At 35.0% G+C, this 14,123-nt stretch overlaps 9 protein-coding genes across 9 annotated transcripts; 5 read left to right on the forward strand and 4 right to left on the reverse strand.

Moving 5' to 3' along the window:
* Positions 1-22: 22 nt before the first annotated feature.
* Positions 23-613, forward strand: NESG_00512 (uncharacterized protein; the record flags this gene model as incomplete). Its single annotated transcript, XM_053048163.1, has 1 exon — positions 23-613. One exon carries the CDS (start codon positions 23-25, stop codon positions 611-613), a length of 591 nt encoding a protein of 196 aa, XP_052905988.1.
* An 841-nt stretch (positions 614-1,454) lies between these two features.
* NESG_00513 (uncharacterized protein) lies at positions 1,455-2,315 on the reverse strand (the record flags this gene model as incomplete). The annotated part of the gene is made up of 1 exon (XM_053048164.1): positions 1,455-2,315. One exon carries the CDS (start codon positions 2,313-2,315, stop codon positions 1,455-1,457), a length of 861 nt encoding a protein of 286 aa, XP_052905989.1.
* Positions 2,316-2,381: 66 nt separating this feature from the next.
* On the forward strand, positions 2,382-4,988 carry NESG_00514 (uncharacterized protein; the record flags this gene model as incomplete). Its single annotated transcript, XM_053048165.1, has 1 exon — positions 2,382-4,988. The coding sequence occupies one exon, from the start codon at positions 2,382-2,384 to the stop codon at positions 4,986-4,988; it is 2,607 nt and encodes an 868-aa protein (XP_052905990.1).
* A 626-nt stretch (positions 4,989-5,614) lies between these two features.
* On the forward strand, positions 5,615-6,832 carry NESG_00515 (uncharacterized protein; the record flags this gene model as incomplete). The annotated part of the gene is made up of 1 exon (XM_053048166.1): positions 5,615-6,832. The coding sequence occupies one exon, from the start codon at positions 5,615-5,617 to the stop codon at positions 6,830-6,832; it is 1,218 nt and encodes a 405-aa protein (XP_052905991.1).
* Positions 6,833-7,591: 759 nt separating this feature from the next.
* Positions 7,592-8,146, forward strand: NESG_00516 (Ham1 family protein; the record flags this gene model as incomplete). The annotated part of the gene is made up of 1 exon (XM_053048167.1): positions 7,592-8,146. The coding sequence occupies one exon, from the start codon at positions 7,592-7,594 to the stop codon at positions 8,144-8,146; it is 555 nt and encodes a 184-aa protein (XP_052905992.1).
* A 1,008-nt stretch (positions 8,147-9,154) lies between these two features.
* Positions 9,155-9,427, reverse strand: NESG_00517 (uncharacterized protein; the record flags this gene model as incomplete). Its single annotated transcript, XM_053048168.1, has 1 exon — positions 9,155-9,427. One exon carries the CDS (start codon positions 9,425-9,427, stop codon positions 9,155-9,157), a length of 273 nt encoding a protein of 90 aa, XP_052905993.1.
* A 108-nt stretch (positions 9,428-9,535) lies between these two features.
* On the reverse strand, positions 9,536-10,396 carry NESG_00518 (uncharacterized protein; the record flags this gene model as incomplete). The annotated part of the gene is made up of 1 exon (XM_053048169.1): positions 9,536-10,396. One exon carries the CDS (start codon positions 10,394-10,396, stop codon positions 9,536-9,538), a length of 861 nt encoding a protein of 286 aa, XP_052905994.1.
* A 447-nt stretch (positions 10,397-10,843) lies between these two features.
* On the forward strand, positions 10,844-12,535 carry NESG_00519 (uncharacterized protein; the record flags this gene model as incomplete). Its single annotated transcript, XM_053048170.1, has 1 exon — positions 10,844-12,535. The coding sequence occupies one exon, from the start codon at positions 10,844-10,846 to the stop codon at positions 12,533-12,535; it is 1,692 nt and encodes a 563-aa protein (XP_052905995.1).
* A 432-nt stretch (positions 12,536-12,967) lies between these two features.
* Positions 12,968-13,849, reverse strand: NESG_00520 (uncharacterized protein; the record flags this gene model as incomplete). Its single annotated transcript, XM_053048171.1, has 1 exon — positions 12,968-13,849. The coding sequence occupies one exon, from the start codon at positions 13,847-13,849 to the stop codon at positions 12,968-12,970; it is 882 nt and encodes a 293-aa protein (XP_052905996.1).
* Positions 13,850-14,123: the final 274 nt, after the last annotated feature.

Below are 14,123 nucleotides of genomic sequence, written 5' to 3' on the forward strand. Positions count from 1 at the left end.
ATAGTTTTTCATTTATTTTGTAATGGAGTTCAACAGAGAAAGTGAAGTGCGTGAGCTGGAGAGAAAATTCAATGACTCAATAGAGCTGTGCGAGGTTGCACAAACAGAAAAGACGAAGGGCCGTGCAAAGAGCCCTTTTAATGTAAAGTATGAAAGCACAAGGGACGAAAAGATCCATACAGTAGAGCAGGAAATGTTTCGCCTGAAGGAGATGCAGAGCAAGGTCCTGGGGATGCAGGAGACTCTTGAGGGTGCCTTTGGGAAAGAGGCAAAAAAAATGAAAGAAAAAGAAATAAAAGACCTCAGAAACAAGTACAAAGTGCGGGTGCTTGAGATTGAGGCAATGTACAAAGAGAAGGAGAAAGAGTTAAAGAGAGAGTATGACCAGAAGCTAGAGAAAGTCATGCAGAAATTGAAGGAGAAGGTAAAGGAGACAATCAAAATAAAAGTTGCAGAGGAGGTGCAGGATATAAAGAAAACAGTTGAGAAAAAAGTGCTTGAAGCGAAGTTAAGAGACAAAAATGTAATTGATAAACTGTCGCAGATGTACATAGACTTAAAGGAGAAATATAAAAGAGACATCCAAAAAATACAGGAAAATAACCGCCAATAGAGACACAGGCATTTTACAGCTTCACACAAAGAACTAAGTTATTTGTGCAGGAAGATTCTTTTATTAAGAAAATACCACGAAAGACACTTTCTTGAAAATATTTTGTTCCTTAAAGAACAGAAACTCTTCTGATTCTTCTAATGAAGTGAAGGGTTTTTTCTCAGATTAATATTTACAGATCAAATTATCAGATGAAGATGCAGCACAAAACCATTCAATAAATATGTATCCACTTGATTATTGCGTTTTAGGTGCCTTCTGAAGGAGCACTCCTTTGTGTTCCACTTTTAGCTTCAGTGAATTTGAAATTACAAAGTACCCAAATTATCACATGCAGCACACGCTACAGAATATACCTTATAGCACACACAAAATGAAGCATTTCCACAAGAAGCACTCTCATTCAGCAGATTATACTGCAAGTTTACATAAATTTCTTATATAACCCGAAACTAAAAGGAAATCAATGAAGAATTCTGGATATATGCACAGAATACCCCAAATACTGTGCATATGACCTAAATGCACTGTAATATACCCATATACAACCAGATATATTTCATAATTATTCCATAGTATAACCGAAATTATTTAGCAGCAAAAATACCAAAGAACCCAGAAATACATTACATATACAGGGAGTGCACGAAGTAAACCAAAATATCCAGAAACCCGGTATAACCCGGATATTATGCACCAAAATTCACAGAAATCCATTTCAAGCACAAAAAACCACGCAGAACTAAAACCAGCCATAATTTGTCTTTGCAAATGCACCATAAAAAACACAGAAATCTCAAGGAAATAGCCAAGAAAAATACACCGCACTGATTTATTCTGTCTAGTACTCCACCTCCATCTCATTTGTAACAGATATCAAATCAAACACTTCTTCTTTTGTTATTTTTATACTTTCCCGGGGATAAGTGTACTTCATCTCTCTTGGCTGCTTCTTCCCAATCACCTTAAACCCTCTTCTATGCTCCTTCTGGAACACTTCCGTTTCATTTTGGCGAATAATGCATATATCAATATTAGAGCCAGAGTATAAATCATTTCTGATGCCTGCTTCAATTGCATTGCATGCCAGCTCCACGGCCTCACTCTCCTGCATGCCTTTTTTCCACTCAGTCTCCAAGACACCAATTGCAGCATAAGAACCAGAGCCCTGCGCAGTATATGGAAGAGTGTCTACACTCCCATGCGGGTGCACTCCAAATAGACCAGGCCCAGTCTCGTCAACCCCTCCCACAATTAAACTCGCTGAAACGTGGCCCTGGTATGAAAAAAGATGCCTTTTCAGGATATTCACACAGTAAGACAGAGCAGGAATCCTGTTATACTTTAAGTTAAACCGTTTTAAGGCAGATTCTGCCATTTTTGTAGTAAATCTAGTGTCTGCAGCTGTACCTGCCCCACAGCAACTGATATTATCAGAGATATAATGGATCTTGCTAATATTCTTGTCTGCAATTATTGGGCCGTTAGTGGATCTTGTGTCAGCAGCCAAAATAACAAAAGTGTCACCTTTCACACCAACAATTGTTGTCCCAGTTTTTGTGCATTTTCCTGCTGTATTTTTTAGTGAATTCACTACAGCACTAATTTCAGCAGAATTTCCATCTTCACAAGAATTCATCTTGGAAGCGATAATATTTCGTTCTATCTCTTGGATAGTGCCCTTTACGCTCTCCATGTTCATTAAAAACAAAAAGAAATTAAATTAATGAAGAGTAAATAGAGTGAATTTTCTTTTACTTCTTAAAGAATGACGGGGGAGAGACGGAGGAACTGGCATTCAAGAAAGGGCAATAAAAGAACACATCCCAGAAGATACTACACAAATCCCTTGGAAGAAAGATACGCAAATTACGAAGAAACTGGAAGGAGAGGATGGCACTCCAGCTACAGCCCAGAGAGAGAGCAACTTCAATACGACGCGTACATGCAGCAGAGGCACAGGCCCTGGGGGACACAGTATCAGTCAAGATATACGCACAGAGAGAGAGATTATGCTTCAGAGACACTGCACCCAGCAGAGCAGAAAGAAGAAATTCCGTGTGCACAAAGCAGTCACCCAGAAGAAGCAGTAGAAGAAGCAATAGAAGAGTATGTTAGTCTAGAGGAGATACAGGATCTGTCCATAACGTACACAGACAGCAGTGCATACGCAGACAGTCAGAAAGAGAAAGAAGCCACTGAAGCACCACACAGAGACACGCACAAGAGCCAGAAGAGAAGAAAAATAGAAGAAGACACAATAGAAATATACGAAAGAGAACAAAATGCACAGAAAGCCACAGAAAATAAGACAGTCATAACAGAGCAATATACACACCAGGATGTACCCGAAGAAGGTGAAGGTGGTAAAGGTAGAGAAGAAATAGTGAAAGTGGAAGTGAAAGGAGAAGGTAGAGAAGAAATAGTTGAAGAAGGTGAAGAAATATTCACTCAGCCAACACCCACAGAAGAAGCAGAAGGTGGTGAAGGAGCAGATTTTGCAAGCGCAGTGAGAGAGCAGTTTAGTCAGTCAGCACCCACAGAAGAAGTGAAAGAATTCACTGAAGCAGGGCAAGAAACAGCTGCAGTAAGAGAGTTAGTCCCAGTAGAAGAATTAGTCACTAGACAAGAACCAGTCAAAGTAGAAGACTTAGTCCCTGTAGAAGAATTTTCTGAAGTAAGACAAGAGTTAGTCAGTAAGCCACAAGAATTAGTTCCAGTAGAAGAATTAATAACAGTGAAAGAATTAGTCACTAGACAAGAGCCACTCATAGTGAAAGAATTAGTCCCTGTAGAGGAATTAGTCACAGTGAGAGTGTTGGTCAGTCAGCCACAAGAATTAGTCCCAGTAAAAGAATTAGTAACAGTAAAAGACTTAGTCAGTCAGTCACAAGAATTAGTCCCAGTAAAAGAATTAGCAAAAGTAAAACAAGAAGAACAAGCCATAAACCAACAAGAATTAGTCCCAGTAGAAGAATTAGTCAGTCAGTCACAAGAAGAACCTGTCACTCAGCAGATAATTAATATGGAGATAATCAATCAGCAAGCAGAAGAAGACCTAGCTAGCCAAGAAATAACCAGCCATGAACTAATTATGCCAGACTCAGACAGCTGCTTAATCAATGAACAGACAGACAGAATCGCATACGAATTAATACACGCACACAGTGGAATAAACTTAGTCCCAGAAAGTACAGTAGACACAGATATAGTTCCGTTAAATATTCCAGTATTCAAGAATATTTCAACAGAAACAGAAATATATACACCCTCAGATACTATAAATACAGTAGCCTACGACTACCGTGCAGACACAAGTGAAGATATTTCTAGACCAGAAAGTATTCCTAGTATTTACACGTACCTCATGGCAAAATATAAAGTGGAACAAGAAGAAGTCGCTAGACTGCAAGAAGAAAAGAACAAAGAACAAAAAGTATCACCTTCTGTTGAAGCAGAAATCACCATGTGGTCAAATAATAAAGAGATGAGATTCCTTGGGTACGACAAAGAATTAATCTCAGAAGCCATCAGAACAGCAGACGAAAGAAGTAAATTAAACGAAGCACCAATTCCAGACAGAGAACCACACGAATTAGCAAGCTACGTATACACAGACACAATAAAAAATATTGAAGCAAAACATAAAATAAGTGCACAAGTATACGTATACGCAGGAGATGAAGCTGCCATAAAAAGTGCATTCCTGGAGATAGGAAAGAACTTCCTGGAAATTAGAAGAAAATATCTCCCATGGAGATCTCACAAGGAAATAGTCAAATTATACTATCTCCTGAAGTATAAGCTAAGACTAAAGCCATCACAGATAGCAACAGACACCAGAAAGATCCCAGACAAAGAACTCAATGAGATTGTAGCCAGAGACTGGGCACCTCATGAAATGGAAATATTCTCAAGCTTATTCCCAGAGTTAGGGAAGAAGTGGAAGGAGTACATGAAAAGTATCCCAGGGAAGACAGAAATAGACCTAAAGATATTCTACAAATACTTCAAGAAATATCACCAGAAGAAAGAAAAGGCTCCCGTAAAGATAAAACAAAGAGAAGAAAAAAAGGAAGAAACATTAGACGACTGGAAGATCCATGAGAGACAGACATTCGCCCTTTTATTCCCGCACATTGGAAAGAACTGGGGCGTACTTGCGAATTACATTGTCACAAAGACAGCTGCAGAGATCAGGGCGTACCACAGAATATACTACAAGAATTTAAGGGCAGGTGAAAGGATCCTGGAAATATACTTAAAGGACATTGGGACAAAAGAAGTAAGGACAGACCCATTGCCCATCCATGAATTTGCAGGTCATCAGCAGAAACACAGCAGATACGCAGGTGTCCTATTTTCATGTAAATAAATAGAAATAATTATACATTATGAGTATTAAAGAGACAGTGTTTATTAGAGTGTATATGGTTATTAATGGAAGTTAGTCATATTTATAACAGGATATACACATTCACTGGAAGTTAGTCATGTTTATTGTAGATTAGTCATATACAACAGAATATACTCTTTACTAGAGAATATTAGTCATAGTTATAACAGAAAATACTTCTTGTCAAGAAATTATTTATATTCACAAAGCAAATATTGTCTAGTAGAGATTATTAGTCACAGCTACAACGTATAAATGTATACTACCGCTGAAAAATACCTCTTACTAGAAATAGTCAAAGTTAGTCACAGTTACAACTGAAAATTCACAGTACAACTGAAAACACACTTAATCACAGTTAGTCACAGTTACAACAGAAAATACACAAATACAGCAGTAAAACACACTCAATCACAGTTAGTCACAGTTATAACGTACAAATGTATACTACAACAGAAAAATACCTCTTACTAGAACTAATCACAAATACAACAGTAAAATACACTAATATACTACCAAATCTAGTTAGTCACAGTTACAACGTATATTCACTAGTACACTAGTTTCCAGTAGTATTTAATTAATTATTTGCAAATTTTTCATAAATGAGAGTAGAACGAGAACACGCCAGCAAAACAGAAGACCATTCCCATTCAGAAGACGAAAATCAACACGCATGTTCCCCAATTGAATCTACATACAATGACTTTTTACTCCAAAAAATATCAGAAATATTCAACAAGACAGAAAAAGAAGCATTCTTAATTGCTTCTGACCAAAAAAGACCAACAACCATAAGGATAAATACACTCAGAGAGACAAGAGAATCTGTCATCAAGAAATTAATTAATAGAGGCATAAATATAGAGCCAATTAAATGGAATAATTGTTCAGCTGTAGTGTATAACTCAGATATACCAATTGGTGCTACGCCAGAATACCTGGCTGGCAGTTATATCTTGCAGTCACCCACTTCCACACTCGCAGCCATTGCCTTAAATCCAACAGAAAATGAGACAGTCGTAGATATGTGCGCAGCACCAGGCGGAAAGACAACGCACTTAGCTGCACTCATGAACAACACAGGAACCCTTTACGCTAATGATGTGTGTCCTAATAGGGCACTTTCTTTAGTCGCAAATTTACAACGGATGGGTGTCACGAATTCCATAGTCACAGTCCTTGGGGGAAGAGGATTGCCTTACAGTAGTGTAGACAAAGTGCTCCTGGATGCTCCCTGCTCTGGGACTGGTGTAATTTCAAAAGACCAAATGATCAAGCGAAACAAAACTGAGAAAGACATAAAGAAATTGCAGTATCAGCAGATGGCCCTGCTTCTAAAGGGATTTGACATGCTGGATGCGAAGAGTGCGTCTTCTGTGTTGGTTTATTCTACGTGTTCAATTTTAGTTGAAGAGAACGAGTACGTTGTAGATAATTTACTGAAGAAAAGGAAGAATGCACGGCTTGTGGAGACAGAACTGCCCATTGGTGAAGAAGGCTTCAAATCCTACAGGGGCTGGGTGTTCCATCCTTCTTTACGGATGACCAGAAGATTCTACCCTCACACCCACAATACAGACGGATTTTTCATTGCGAAAATCAAAAAAATTGGCTTCACTGATGAAGAAATTGCAGAGAGAAAGCGAGGAAGCGAAAAAAAATCACCAGAAAATGAGAAAAATCAGAAGAAAAAAGAGAAGAAGATGGGAAAACCCGGGAGAAAGATGAAAAGTGAAGAAAGAAAGGAGAGAAAGGAGAGAAGGAAGGAAAGAGCTAGCCAAAATATTACTGTGAAAAGTATTAGAAGAGATAATGAATAAAGAGGTTTATTACTATTTATTAATTAAGGGTTTTTTCGGGGAGAAGTGGATTAAGTTTTGCCAGTTTTATAAAAAGTAGAAAAAGTCCTGTCAGAGTGGAATAAATTGTGACAAAGTAGATTAAGTTCTGTAAGAGTAGATTAAGTTCTGTCTGTTTAGGGAGAAGCGGATTAAGTCTTGTCGGGTTGTTGTGAAATAAGAGAAAATTGTATATAGGGTGGAATAAGTCTTGCCATATTTTAGGGAGGAATGGAAAAAGTCTTGCAATTTTTTATTGTCAAATATGCCAGAACTTTTTCACTTTGTATAAGACTTATTCCCTCTCTTCCCAAAACTGACAAGACTTATTCCACTTTGTACAAGACTTTTCCCCTCTCCCCGAAAATATAACAAGACTTATTCCCTCTCTTCCCAAAATTACCAAAACTTTTTCCACATGATGTAATAAATTCTGTTATAATTTTAATTAAAAATCATTTAGATCCCATATAACAGCTAATTATTTTAAAAATCCATTCTTTAAATTAGCATTTTTTAATAACAATTTTCATTTTAACGAATTCCGTTAAAAAAGCATTACTTTTGACACATAGTGCATAAAGTATTGCACTATTCCCTGACAAAACTTTATATATATAGTGTCATAAGTCCTGGGAAATCTGACAAAACTTTATACACCATGTGTCAAAAGTAATGCCCCGGTAAATGCGAATTTTTCTGAAGACTTAAATTCTTTTTTATTTTTGCAGAAGAAAATACATGATTACAATCGTAACAGGAAGCCCTAGGAAAAGAAAGGAAATAAGTTCATACATCAAGGACAGAATAGAATATACCTTCATTGCAAAGGATCTAGATGAAATTCAAGGCACCTCAGAGGAAATTATAAGAAATAAGGCAAAAGCAGCCCATGAAATAGTCCAGGGACCCGTTGTAGTAGAAGATTATTCATTATACATACAGAAATTAAGTGGTTTCCCAGGGCCATACGTTAAATCTGTCCTAAAAAACGGCGAATTAGCAGAAATTGTCAATAATTTATCACAATTAGGCGAAATTACGTGCACAGCAGAGTGTTTCTATGCGTATATTGATAAAAACAATGAATTTCACTTGTTTTCCACCAAGGCCAACGGTATTTTGATACCTTCTGAAAATAAATTTAACCCGTTATACGGGGTAGATGAATTTTTAATCCAAAATGGAACAACAGTTCCGTATGCGCAACTGTCAGATGCAGAAAAAGATGAAAATTCCATCAGGAGATTAACAATTGAGAAGTTAATTCAGCATTTAAATCAAAACCCGCTATAACCCGAACCAAAAATGAAAATTATTTACGGAAAATAATGAGGGAAAGGAAGGGGCTTAAAGAGTGTGAAAGAATTATTATATCTGAATACCCATTTATTGCAGTTTATGACTTATTTGCTGAAAAGTACGTTGAAATATTGCCGTATACAGTAAATGCAGTAGAGAAATAAATTATACTCTTATTATTATACTAAATTAGTCATGAATACAACAGGATATTAATAATATAAAAATATTTATAAAAATATTAGAATTATATATGGAGTATAGTTAGTCATAAATATAACGGGTTATAAGTAATTGTAAGGGTACCCCCTTGTAGCCCGAGTATAATTAGTAATAAATATAACAGAAATATACTAATTATAACCCGAATACTAAATACAACAGTAGTATATGGTTAGTCATAAATATAACAGAAATACACTAATTACAACAGAACACATAATATATGTTAGTCACAAATACAACGGTATACGACTAATTATAACAGAAATATACAAATTAGTCACAAATACAACAGAAATATACTAATTACAACAGTATTCCATATATACGTATATAACTATAAATAAAATTTATTTATTTATAAATATCCATATGATGTAACCCTAGTATAAGGCATAGACTAATTACAACGGGAATTTAGTCTATTTTACAACAGGAATAGAATAAATATGTAAATTATGACCAAATTTGAGTTATAAAATATATAGACTAATTACAACAGGATATATAGAGATAGACTAATTACAGTGGGATGTGACTAAATATAACAGTAATATATAAACTTAGTATAGTTAGTCACAAATACAACAGTATAAGAATAGTTATAACAGTAGTATATATACCCTAGTATAGTTAGTCACAAATACAACATAATATTAATACTTCCAATGGTCCCCCCTTATAAACTCACTAAAAAATTAATAATACAATACTCCCCCCTTGTATAACCCAAATTCCTAATGGTCCCCCCTTATAACTCACTAAATATATAACACTCATTTATTCTACTCCTATATAATTTACGCCTATTTTAGTCATAAATAGTCTAAATAACTGTTTTCTCCAGGAATTAACGGATTTTACCATCATTTTATCCATTTTAGCCTTGTGCTTAACTGCTTTAACAGTATTCCTGTATATGATCCTGTCTAATTTCATACTAAATTTAGTCCAGTCCTTATATAACCCTAATATAACTGTGTTTGCTTCTGATAATAACCCGATATAACCAGATATAACCCGATATAGCCCGAATAACCCGTTCTCATGCATAAATTTGCAAAAAAAAACATCTATAAATTTTGCACTTTTTTTTTAATTTTTAGTCTAATTTACAACGGATTTTTCATAAAAATATTTCAAGACTTAATCCACAGATAATTATCCGCCTAATTTCCACGAAAATGAAGAAAGTGCAATGGAAAGTGCCTGAACAGGCGTCCAAGGGTAAGAATAGTCTAAAATGTACTCATTTTGTGCGATTTTCCCGAATGTAATTGTAATATACGAAGTGTCCTTTGGGTGAATCACTTGGAAATTCCTGGAAGACGGCATTGTCACGCGCCCGTTAAAATTAAGCACATAAGAATTACTTTCATAATTAAAATATGGTGGCTTATTGATTAAAAAAGCGTACTCGTTCGATTTTTTTCGAACTCTATCCTGGAGACTTTCTTTTTTTTTTTGATTTTCAATTAATAAATCTGCATAAATATGGAAAACTCTAGGGCCTGCATTGGAATATACGTTAAAATACTTAATTAAACAGTTTCCAAATGAAGAATTAAGGTAATACTTTGTTCCTGTTATGTTCTTTGTTAATTTCCCGGCCTTTTCACCCGTTGGTAGGAAAATATCCCACCCAGACCACCCAGAACTAGCCGTTAAGACAATGTTACCCGAAGAATCCAACAGGTGCACTTGATTAAAAAAGCAGTTAGACATTTTTATCAACTTATTTTGGGATGTCGTTGATATTTCAGGTATTTCCGGGTGATTTAATGTCGTAACTGGAGATATAATGGAAAATGCGTTTAAATCATCTTGAATTTGGTTATTTATGACCTCCATGGAAGAGTCTTCAAATAAATTCGAATGCGCACGTAAGTCTCTTTCCATTTCCATGCGTCTGCAGGAATTCTGCAAGAAATAAGCGCAGCATAAAGCACCAATTACAATGTGCGTTATAAAACGAATTATTTTAAAAAATAAACAAATAATATTATCTGAATAGTTAGTCATAAATACAACGAGTATATACTAATTGTAACAGTAGAAGACTAAATACAATGGTAGTATACTAAATACAACAGGACTTATAAATTAGTCATAAATACAACAGAATATATAGAGATAGACTAATTATAACGTACTATGACTAAACATAACAGTATTATATACCCGAGTATAGTTAGTCATAAATACAACACATTCTTACTAATTACAATACTCCCCCCTTATAACTCATATAAAATAATAATATACAATGGTACCCCCTTAGAACTCACTAAAACCCAAACAATTCCAATGGTACCCCCTTAGAACCACTTCATAAATTAACTCTCCAATACTCCCCCCTTACATCTCTCTCATAAATATAATACAAGGGGGTACCCTTATAGCCCTCTATTTTCCCGTATATAATTAGTCTATAAACATAAATATATTTATTTTTTTCAATTTTTTCACATGGATATCCGTCTGCAGCTGCAAATTAAGCGAGACCCAAAGAGTTTCACAAGCTTATACAAGAATGAAGTGGAAAAGTTAAAGGGAATGATAAAAATATCCAAATTAGACCCACAAGCAAAGAACAAAGAATTAGCATCCCTTCTTACATTTCTGCCTCATATTTCAAAACATTTCTCAGAAGATATTTCAACAGAAATATTTAATTTTGCACTAGATTATTATACATTACTAAATAAGGCAATTTCACAAGCCGTTATAACGGCCATTTCTACCTTAAAAAAAACAAAACAATTAGGGCCTGAAATATTCTATAAACAAGCCATACCCTTGATAGAATCGATGGATAAAAGGACTAAAACCACCTTCCTGCAGTTTTTAATTGCAGAAATCATACGGGATGTGGAATATAAAGAAATAATTCAAAATATTCTTAAAAATACCGTTAAATCTGGTGTAGAAATGCATTCTAAAAGGGCTGCGTATATATACATGCATTTAATTAGCAGAAATACATGGACAGATGAAAAATCAACGGAAATTGTCTTCAAAATTATTGAATTTGCACCAGAAACCGTTATAAAATTCATTTTAAGATACTTATTAGACAGAGTACAGCTAGTTATAACGGAAGAGGAGGTAGATATGCCTTCTAGAAAGACAGATCTTAAGATAAAACGAGAGACAAAAGCAGATAAAAAAAGAAATGAGAGAAAGGAAAAATTAATTCTGAAAAAATTGGCAGAAAAAAAAGAAAAAGAATTAGAAAAATTACCAAATATAGTAATTTTAATTAATAGAATTAAGAATGCACCAGAAATAACCGCCAAATTATTTAAATTAGTCAAAAAATCAACATATTCCAGTGAAGTTAAACTATTATTGGTCCAGGTTATATCTAGGATGATTGCGTATTGTAAAATAACGGTAAAAGGGTTTATGTCTTATATGATGCGCTTTTTATTCCCGCATGAAAATGAATTACCAACGGTTTTTGCAACAATTTCACAAGCAATCCATGAAAATACGTTAGAAAAAGAGGTAGAAGCAGTTTGTGATTTGATTGTTGAAAATTTTTGCAGTGATTTCAGGGACGATGAGGTGATTGCTTATGGAATAAATTCATTAAGAATGATAATTAGGCGATTCCCTAAGGCTGTTGCTTATGCTTCTATAGGCCGCGTTATAACGGGATATAAAAAGATGAATAAAAGAAAGGCGCAGACCGCTGCAAGTGCGCTGAAAAAAATGGTTAGGGAAATTAACGAAAGAGGAAATAATCTCGATGATGAAATTACCGAATTGGAAAGTGATTATGCGACAGATGAGGAAATTGCCACAAATGGAAATGATACGCCTAAAGAGGATATTTCCCCAAATAGTAATAATAACGACTATTTCAGCACACAAAGTGAAAATGAAGGATATTCTTCAGAGACTGAACCTGAATCTAACGGCTTCGAAAATGAAACAGACGATGATTCTAACGGGTTTGTGACAGAAGAAATGATCGGGAAAATCCGAAGAAAAGCAACGCGTGAAGAGAAAATCGCAAAGGCAAAGGCAGAGAAGCGTGAGAAGAAAGAGAGAGAGCACACAGGAACGAACAAAGAAAAACAAAAGACAACAAATTATACCGTTAGAAAAACAAAAAGAATGATAATCCCAAAGAAGAAATCAAAAAAGAAGTAAAGAAAAGTTTTAAAAAGCAAAAATAATGGGTTTATAATAGATTCATAAACTGAAGGAAAGAAAATAAAAGTGTTCATTTTTATGTCTATTAATTAAGGGTTATTTTGGGATAGAGCGTATTAAGTCTTGTCAGTTTTGGGGAGGGGGGGATTAAGTCTTGTAATTTATTTGGACAAAACTTATGGCATATGGATTAAGTCTTGTACAAAGTTGTAATACATAAATATAAGTGCCATAAGTCTTGACAAGGTGGAAAAAGTCCTGTTGCTTCGTAAAAAGTCTTGTCATAGTGGATTAATTTTTGCTATTTATTGGCATACAGTGGATTAAGTTCTGTCATAGTGGATTAAGTCTTGTCATTTTCAAGTAAAGGTGTAAAAAGTCCTGTCATTTTCCCAATAACGTGTAAAAAGTCTTGCCACAAAAAATAAATTATTCCATTATTTCGTCTGTTATTTCATCTATAATGGCCTGATATGCTGCAATTGGTGCTTTATCAAACGGGAATACAACAGGCTCCCCATTAATTCCTTCAAATTCCGTTAAAAAATCACTGATTTCGGGTATTTTGGGGTTATTTTCATTAATAAACCTTAGACCTGACAGTAAAACACGACTAAACTTGTCATTCACAGTGGAAATACGTTCCTTTGCTAGTCTAACGTACTCCAGGATGATTTCCAGTGCGTCTTGAGACGGTTTTTTAATATGTCCAACGAAGGAGGCCATGAAAAGTGCTGAAATCGTGCGTCTCTGGTCATTTCCTTGGAGCAAACTGCATAAAAATGATAAAAAACAGCTCATCCTGTTGTAATTTGTCATTGCAATTGCATAAATAACATACTGTATGCAATATGGTTTATATAACCCGAATAAATGTTCCTCAAAAATGCCCATTATAAGGTAAAACAACAAATCAGAGTCATCCTCTGGGCAGTTTTCGATTTCAAACCCATCCTCCGCAGTGGTTTCACTTCTTAACTCGATTTTATCACTGTTTTTCACATATTTTAGGATTTTCATCATAGAAATGTGATAAATCCTTGCTTTTTCCTGCAAATTCGGGCTAATTCCAGCTACACTCAGGTTATCTGCAGGATTTTCTTGTAGAATTAAATTAACGTATTTTTTATACGCATGAAATTCTTCAACGGAAACTCGCTCAATTAGTATGGAAATTGACGTGTCCAAGTTTATCAGTTCAGGAAGGGCTTTTTTAAGGAGAATCCTGTTGCTCACTGAATCATTGCTAAATTCAAGGCACTCTAATGGGTTAGACGCAGATTTACCGCGTTCCTGCATGGTTTCTGCCATTTTATTTTATGCTGCAAAAATAAATTTATGCATTTTGACAAAACTTAATATTTTTTCGAGGGGCCATAAGTTCTGTACATTCAGGGGATAAGACTTTTTACGAAGTGACAGAATTTATGGCACTTTGTCAAGACTTTTTACACCTTTACTTGAAAATAACAGGACTTAATCCGCTATGTCAAGACTTAATCTACTTTTTATAAGCTTTACATAACTTAATCCACTTTTTATAAACTTGACAAGACTTAATCCACCTAAAAATAAATTATCACTT

This window comes from Nematocida ausubeli (assembly GCF_000738915.1).
Source record: "Nematocida ausubeli strain ERTm6 chromosome Unknown supercont2.1, whole genome shotgun sequence".
In the NCBI taxonomy this organism is placed as follows: Eukaryota; Fungi; Microsporidia; genus Nematocida; species Nematocida ausubeli.